This window comes from Schistocerca nitens, chromosome 6 (assembly GCF_023898315.1).
Source record: "Schistocerca nitens isolate TAMUIC-IGC-003100 chromosome 6, iqSchNite1.1, whole genome shotgun sequence".
Lineage (NCBI taxonomy): Eukaryota > Metazoa > Arthropoda > Insecta > Orthoptera > Acrididae > Schistocerca > Schistocerca nitens.
The window spans coordinates 606,678,447-606,687,605 of NC_064619.1; the positions used below are offsets into that span (position 1 = coordinate 606,678,447).

A 9,159-nucleotide genomic window follows, 5' to 3' on the forward strand; every position below is an offset into this window, starting at 1 on the left:
AGCTGTTTGACAGGCTTATTGTGCTAAATAAAGGTAAACTGACGAGTAAACTTACGGACATTCGCCTTTGGCATAAATCAGGGAATAATATTAAGGAGGACTTCATTACTATGGAGTTTTCTGGTTGGAAAGTGCGTTCTTCTTCAAGGTCAACAGATTATTTTGTATATGATAATGAATTTCAGTGCAACTGCAGATTGATGTGCATTAAATGCAGGGCTTGCATTCATAGGTATTCTTGTACATGTATTGACTATACCATCAAATGGAATATGTGCAAGCACATACATAGTGTTTGCCAGATTCAGTTAAAGCAGCAACCTTCTGAACACCTAAGAAATAGTGAAGTTACACTTATTGAGAGTGAAGATATTTCTGTTGTAGACGAGAAAACAGAAATACTAGCGGAGGTAACGAAAAAAGTGTTAATGATTCTGTACCTTTGTCAGTCCAAAGAAGGGAACTTATCGCAGAGTTTTCTGGTATTGTATCTGAACTGACCTCAAATGACTTGGAAACTGCTAAAAAAATGTTATCATCACTAAAGGCAACTGTAGCTGTCGGAATGTTGCAGCAAAAACAGCCACTGCTGCAAATAGAAAGGAAACAAGCACAAAAGATTTTACCTCAACGTAGACTGTACTCTACAAAGAAAAACAAAAGGGGTAATAATGCATCCCTGGTGCTACCAAATTCAGAAGAATCCAGTTTGATCAAATTATCTCTACTGGCAGACAAAGAAGATGCACTTGTGGAAAAAGGTATGTTACTAGTGCCCCCACCCCCTTCCCCTCCCAACAACGTACATCCCTGCAGCAAAAAATGCTTGTAATGAAGCAGTCTGGTAAAATTCTACGTATGACTCAAGTGGCATAGTGTGCTGCTGATGGCAATGATCAATTATGAAGTAAATAATTAATGCTGTTCCTGTTCTCTAGTTGTCAGGTTCTCGTATGTACCCTTGTTTGCTCAGTAATTTAATTATCCTTGTAAAGCAAACATTTAGAACAAGTATTTACAAAAAACAAAATATACACAATAAATAAACCGTCATTGCCAGTATCACAGCACCACGCCGCCTGAGCTATAAGTAAAATTTAACCAGTGCTCTATTATCTGTTAATGTCAGCAGTCTAATATAATATACTGTTTGCAGGTTCAGCTGTTCAAAAGCAACCAACAATAAAAAATACAGAGGGTGTAGCAGGTCCATTCCCCATTACAGCATGTGCCCTACAGCACAGCCCGACGAATCGTGAGTATTATAAATCCAGGTGTTAATGTCCCTTTTTGTTATAAAATATCATTCTAGTTTTATGCCCTAGTTCCTCGTAAGTTACAGCAATCCGGTTTGCAATTCTGCTTGCAGGCTCAACTCCCATGATTCAGCCAATAGCAAAACAGGCTGAGGTGGTATCTAGTCTGTCTCTCGCTACATCGCATGTGCTGAAACACAGCCCGAGGAATAGTGAGTACTATGAATCAAGATATTAGTGCACCTCTGTGTTATGCCATTGTTTATTTTTGTCACAGCTCCTTATAAATTACTTACTGTAACTTAGTTTGCATTTCTGCCTGCAGGCTCAACTTCAATTCAACCAATACCAAAACAGGCTGTGGTGGTACCACATCCATCCATCCATCCATCCATCGGTACAGTGCGTATGTTGCTACACAGCTCAACAAATGGTGATTTTCTATGAATTCAGGCATTAGTGCATCTCTTTATTATAAAATGTTATTCCAGCTTTATGCCATAGTCCCTTGTAAGTTATTTATAGCAATTTGGTTTTAAATGCTGATTGCAGGTGCTGTTCTCCCACATTTAAACCAGTGACAGGGCAGGATAAGATGGTATCAGTGCCTTCCCTTACTACAGCGCATGTTCTGCAACACGGCTATGGAATGGTATTATAAATTCAGGCAGTATTTGTGGATCCTTTCTGATCTGAAATTTTGCTTGTCAACTACAACCTTCCTTATGACATTTCATTTCTGATTTATACCTAAGACAAGTGTCCTTTTGTTTAATTGAAATTTTTTACCACTTGTCAGACTGGTTTTTCTTCACAAAATATATTAGTACAAATATAGCTATATAATAGTGTGATACATTCTTTCTGTATTGATGATATTATGGCCAATATTGCACATTACAGGCATAGGCAATTGTCTTGGTTACGAATTAAACTGTATCGGGATCACATACATCTTTGTTGTGAATCATGTTGTCTGCACTGGCGATTTGTTCACGTGTCCCAGTACGCCTCGCACATGAAGTACACTTCACTAGGAAAATTAAAAAATGCTGTAACTTTTGAATCAATGCAGATAGGATGTAAACTTTCACCTTAATCCATAAGAAACACTACAGTTTACATCCTTAATGGACATTACATGCTAGTTACACCAAGAATTATATTTAGCAATCATTTTTAAATGAGGCTAAATTTCACTCCATAGTCTTCCTTATAATAATATCATACACACTTTATTTTACTCCTCACTAAACTTGAATTCAGAGAATCTTACCTTGCTCACTGAGGAGAAAGTGTCAGATGCAGTAAACACCAAATGAAAAGGCTAAATAAGACAATGCAGTGTGGTAGTCAGCACTCAGTATGATATAACCACCACTAGATATTGACATCTTCAGCCTTTAGTGCATAATTTCAAAAGTTTGATTAGTTGAACAATCTTTTTAGCTTGAAGTAAATGAAGTTGTCAACATAGAAAATACCCGACATTTTTATAATTTTCATTCAAGTTATGACTCGCTATAAATAGATTTTTAAAACACAGGTCGGTTGTGAGACAGCATGGATGTGATAGATGGAATGTGCCATACGGTATATAGGCAAGATTGTGAACTCACTTTGTATCAGTGTTTTTCTCCATAATTCTCTCCCATGCTGCTCAGATGTCTAAAAATGTATTCTTTGTGAAGACTGTCTCTGTAAGTTGAAGCAGTGACCAGCAACACAATATTCTGTTTACTCTTGATTCAATGCTTAACATATTCTGCAATTGACACTTATTACAAGTTAATAGCACATGCATAAGCCAACAGCGAATGTGTTAATTGCTAATATTTGAAACTTGTGAGTAGCTAAATGACATAATGCTAGTTTAATGGCTTCCTACTGCCCTCACAAATTATAAGTATTAGTTTTTGAAATTTTTTTCCCCTTCACACCACTTTTCAGCACCTGATATGTCCTTGCAACATTTTTGCTGTTTGGAAAGGTTTTAAAACATTTTATTTCAACACAGTTAGCCAAGATATTTTTAGCCAAAATAATCAAAGTTTAGTTCTGCTAGCTGCAAAGGTATGCAGTGAACTCTTTAAATGCTATTATTAGACCTTACATGAGGATTGATTGTTGGGGATATGGTAGTTACTTTATGCATTGATTATCTCTTTGTTCTGTGTTCAGGATATATATGTAATCTTCACATGCAGGTTCGCAACAGATAATATGGTAGTTTATGCATTGATTATCTCTTTGTTCTGTGTTCAGGAGTGTAACAGGCTCGTACTGTATGTGATGAGACTAAAAGTTTTCCAATGAGAGTGTGGATGTGCAGTTCTTAACATACTAGACTTCCATTTGTTGGTGTGACAGTCAATTCCTAATCTAACAACACAGGTTCGTTTTTTCACTATTTTTGAAACTCCCTCCAGACTAATAGCCAGAATGCTTCTTTTGAGAATTTAGGGATTTTTCCTCCTAACTTTGGATGCCTGTTTCATTGTTAGCTGTTTCACCCTGTCAGTTACATATAATGGTAAAATTTTACTTGTGGTTCAGGTGGCGTGCTGTGCTGATGTCAACAGAGACCAACCATGAAATAAATCATTAATCCTGTTCCTACTCTATGGTTGACGTGTTCTTGCATGTACCCGCGTCTGCTCAGTAAATTAATTATCCTAGTAAAGCGAACATTTAGAAAAAGTGCTTACAAGAAATGAAATATTAGAGAATAATTTCCAGCACTGCACGGTCGTTGCCAACATCACCGCACGAGGGCGCCTAAGCCGTAAGTAAAGTTTAACCCATATAAATGTGATATCTTCTTGTTTCCTCATTGTCATGCCACAAGGAGCATGAGTGCACCAGTTAATGCGCAGCATTAAGTTAATAAGTTACTTGTCCTGTGACGAGTCGGAGAATTAAAGTCCCATAAGATTACACCAAGCTTCCTGGTACGACAGTGGCCACCAATAGACACTGTAGTATTTGTGAGGGTGAGTGTGTCAAGTTGACAGATTCTCAGTATGTCCTACAAATAATTATTTGATAGTGTGCGCACTTGATTGTATGTGGGCCTAACTTTTTGTTCTTAGTATTGGTTACGTTGAGGCTTCTGTGCATCTCATCTCTACTGTGATTTTCAGAGCAACTGTATTACCTAAATTTCTAATCCAAAGTTCCATTAATGTGGTTGTTCTTGAATCCTGTAGTCTAGGATTATCTTTTCACACAATTTCTTATGGTATTTCCAGTACTTGAGAAGGAACTCACAAATTGTTCATTGTTTTGAACACATATTATCCACTGCCCACTTACTGTTCCATATTGAAGCATAACTACTGTTTTGTAATAGGATTAGTTACATTTGGCTTGTAAATGTCATGTGACGTTACACATTGTGCCACAATAATCTTTACTAATCGTTAATTGTGTCTAAAATTAATAAAGTCTTAGGCCAACATTCCTTACTAGTTCCAAACTGTTTGCAGTTTTCACCACTGGCTTGTGAAATATACTTGATTACACTTTCGATACACATAATGTACTAGTGCTACCATTGTGTGTCTGTGCCCAGTGCATGTCAGGAGAGCACCAAACTGGGCAGTGACTTTTAAGTATTTTATTTACTGCCAAAAATATGTCAATAAATGTGATCTTTAAAAACAAATAAATCACCAAAGTAAAAACTGAGATTAACCCATCTGGAACTGACAAACTTCCATTGCTCGACTGATTGCTGTGGGATGTTGACAGTTGGATAAAATAAAATGGTGTGTTTTTTTTCCTTCGCAACATATAGTGTAAACCATCATCCCATCCCCTGTGTTAGTCTCACCTGCAAAAGTTAACAAACATCCAAAGGTTATACTTGACAGTATTACATTTCCAGATCAGTATGATCAGTATTTAAATTCTAGTTTTCTGTACATTTGAGGTGCAATGAGTCTCATGTCTTATGCTGATTTCTCTTAGACAGGTAACTTTTGAAACTGAATAAGCTCACTGCACTGTTCATGGTAACAACTTATTTATAGTTTCCATCAGATAATACTAACCTTACAAGAATTCTTGAGCTATAGTTTATGGGTTGAAAGGCTGTGGTCAGTGTATAAAACTACTACTCCAAGTGCGGGAGACATCTTCAGAGGTACAATGGTAACTTCCATTCTACCTCGGAAGATGTCTCCCGCAGTTAGAGATGAAACGTCAGGAATAAGTAATTTTATACATCAACCTTGGCCTTTTAACCTGGAAATTTTGTCTCAAGAAAATGCTGGCCATGAAAGTCTACATTGTATGACTTTACAAAAATTGTCACCTGCCGTGTCCCATAGAAGTAAATAGTTAATAGTAGTAATGTTTAAGCACATACTAAATAAATCAATTATATTCAGCAACATGTTCAAGCATATTTATTTAAGGATGTATCATTCAAAATTAAGCACAATTTGTTTGTTTTCACTGAGAAAGAAATAGAACTACACAAACAATTTATTTTACGATATTTTAAACCAGCATGCCGACCATGTACCAGTATTTACGGATGGCTCTAAACAGGGGGACTCTGTTGGTTGTGCTGTTGTTTTCCCTGATCGAGTCACCAAGTTACGGCTTCCTGCAGCGTTTACCATCTTTGATGCCGAATTGTTTGCGATCTTGCAGGCATTGGAGCAGATGAGATGTGTTCCCAATCTTAAGTTTCTCATCTGTTCTGACTCCCTGAGTGCCCTTCAGACCATGCAACAATTGTACCCAGCAGATACGGTCGTCCAGAACATCCATGATGTCCTACTCCAGCTGCAACGGCAGGGGAAGGAGGTTTCTTTCTGCTGGGTGCCGGGGCACGTGGGTATTAGGGGAAACGAACTGGCGGATGTGGCTACCAAAGATGCATGTTCCCTCCCTCACGTTGTTGAATGTGCCGTCCCCCTCCATGCTGTTACCTCCCTTTTGCGTTTTCGTGTTATGCGTCAATGGGAAGAGGAGTGGCTGACAGTCAGTGAAAATAAGCTGCGTTTGGTCAAGGCCACCACGCGGCCATGGCATACGTCCTACCAGTCAATGCAGGCGGGATGAGGTTCTCCTCACTCGCCTCCGCATCGGGCACAGTCCCTTAACGCACGGTTTTTTACTCCGGCGGGAGGACCCCCCAATCTGCAGTGCTTGTGGCGTCCAGATAACTGTCCGCCACATTTTACTTGAGTGTCCTTTATTCTCTGACCAGAGGGCGGTGGTTTCCTTGCCACCGGATTTGCCCTCTATTTTGCAAGACGACGCAACGACTGTGGTTAAGGTCTTACGGTTTTGTGTCCCGTCCAATTTGTTGCCTCGGATTTTAGGGAGAGGATTTTAATGTGCTGCTGGGTGACTGGCTCACCCAGGCTTTAGGTAAGAGGTCCGCCAGTCACGATTACCTACTTGTTTCACTTCAATTTCTGTTCTCTTTTCCTTGTGTTTCCTTTCCTTTTTTAGTGCATTTCTTCTCCTCTTGTTTTGCCTCTGTATGCGAGGATTTGTAACTGCGTCAGGTCTGTGTCTTTTAGCCGTTCTCCTTGTTCGCTGTCCGTCTTCGTCCCTTCACTGCATGTGTTCCTGTTTCTATGCGTTTGGGCGCTGATGACCACGCTGTTTAGCGCCCGAAAACCTCAAACACACACACACACACACACACACACACACACACAATGTATTCTACACTATGCTAATCTTTATTTTACATCTTTGTGCTGTTGTGAATTGGAAATAATACCTGGCAGAAGAGATATGGTGTGATTTGGATCCATTGTCTGAATGGAAATGTTGGTATACGTAAAAGCTTTATAGAAGAGGTCAGGACATGTCAAATTAGCAACAGATATAATATTTGCGCACCGTTATTTCTAGGTACTATTTTTGTACTACAATATGCTAAGAGGGCAGATTATCTATATTGATCTGTTTCACCTTGTTCAAGTACTTAACACTATGTTGCCTAGTATGTAGCCTTTTGACATTGCATACAGCTAAACAAAAGGACACTTTCATTTTGGGAACTGCTTTTCAACAATGAAATTATTTCAGAGATAGTACTCAGAACCATTGAAAAAAGACTACATCATTGCCAGATAAGTAAAGCAAAATTCTGTCTGAAAAGTAACTGACAATACGTAAATCAAGATAATTGTTGGTGTTTGTTATTTTTGGGGAGCTTTTAGATAAGTGTGTGAAGAACTGGATTGGTTGTATGCTATAAACGGCACTGGTAGACTGAATTTTGGAGCAACTATACCCTTGAAATGTCTATTATTTTGCCCTCGATTTGATGTTTCAGCAACCTGTGATGCCAGGAAACTCACAGATAAACTAAATCATGTGCCAGATGTCTAGCACCATTGTGTTTGGAAGTTCCATTGTTCTGTGTGCAAACAGTTTTGGAAGTTTGGATGAATCAAGTTTCTGAAACTGACTGGAAAGAAACTTAATTTTCAAAAACTAAGATTTTATTGCAATTCATGATACTGAGAAATATTTTTATAATTGCTGTACATTCAGCTAAAAGTTACAGTAACATTTTCTTGTAAGTTATGCCTGCAGAAACTTTTGTACTGAATTTAATATTTTCTTTTGGTTTATAATTTTGATGTAAAATCTATTTTCTGTTTATATATGAAGTTTCAATTGTGTATCTTAATATTTGTAGCTGATGTGTAGAATATTTGAAAACTGTTTTCATGTTCTGTATGTTTTGTACGTCACTGTATTACTTCATAGTCTATAAGATATGATGACAAATTATGAATATAGTCTTAAAATTGTACTAATAAATCCTAATTAAAAATTTAATATTTAAATTCCAATCAACTGTTTAATTTTTTTCCCATAACATACTCAAAATGTAAATGTGTCCTGATGACCCTGGTGTATCTTACCTGTTGCAATGTTTAAGTGTGCCAAGTAACAGGTAATAATGAGAGACAATTCGTATGAGTGACTGCATTGGCAGTGTAAGCTGTGAACGCAATTTCATGTTAGCAAAAGCAAGCATCATCTGCAGGGAACCAGCGACTGTTGGCTATTGAAATTGTAGACCAGCCACAAGTTACCAGACTGTATACAGCACCGACGTCATACGAAAATAAAACAACGAACGAATGGACATCCATGTTAGTTTTTGGGATTTGAAATAAGTTGCTGATCTCGACCTGATACTTTGATTCTGTCTTTATTCAATGTCAAAGAGCCTATGCTTTGAAAGGACCTTTTAATTTGCAGAATATTTCTAAAATTTTCCAGCTTGGAAGTTTTTGAATAATGAAGTAAAATAAATTTCTGGTAACATGAAACTCTTGCAGTTAGGTGGTTGTAACCCGCATATAGTTCATTGCACTTTTAAAACTGGAGTGTCACAAACAAATTAGGAAAGACCACCATTTTCAGAGCCTTGTATTGTGTGTTTCACGATTTGCCTACGCGAAGGTGTCAATATACAGAATATATAGTGTCTTCAGGTTTTCCTTTGCAATTCTGTGGCCCAACTAGCTTTAAAATTCTCCCACATCTAAGAACTTATATTTCTCAATTGGCTAAAAATTAAACTCTTACCTGATTCAGAGTGTTTGAAAATTCTATCTTAACAATTGGAGACAAATTCTTAGGTCAAAAATTGGCTTTTTTTTTTCACTGACAGCACATCCTTTCGAAAAATTTTATGTGATTTTCTAACTGATGTACCTATGGCTTATTTTTTCTGTAACGAGTTGTTCACTTGTACCACCTGATTAATGCAGCAAGTTGTCAGTTCAGACATTTTGCATAATCGGAAAATCCCTCATGTAGGCTGACATGAATATTAAGAATCTGATCACTGCACAATGCTTCGTGTATTTTGGATTTCACTGCAAAGGTACCAAAAGAAAGTTAAGGA

At 37.6% G+C, this 9,159-nt stretch overlaps 1 protein-coding gene across 1 annotated transcript; it reads left to right on the forward strand.

Moving 5' to 3' along the window:
* Window positions 1-308: 308 nt before the first annotated feature.
* On the forward strand, window positions 309-7,816 carry LOC126262685 (uncharacterized). The gene is made up of 6 exons (XM_049959461.1): window positions 309-761; window positions 1,157-1,255; window positions 1,370-1,468; window positions 1,582-1,689; window positions 1,809-1,908; window positions 7,567-7,816. The coding sequence occupies exons 1-5, from the start codon at window positions 530-532 to the stop codon at window positions 1,835-1,837; spliced, it is 567 nt and encodes a 188-aa protein (XP_049815418.1). The 5' UTR covers window positions 309-529; the 3' UTR covers window positions 1,838-1,908; window positions 7,567-7,816.
* Window positions 7,817-9,159: the final 1,343 nt, after the last annotated feature.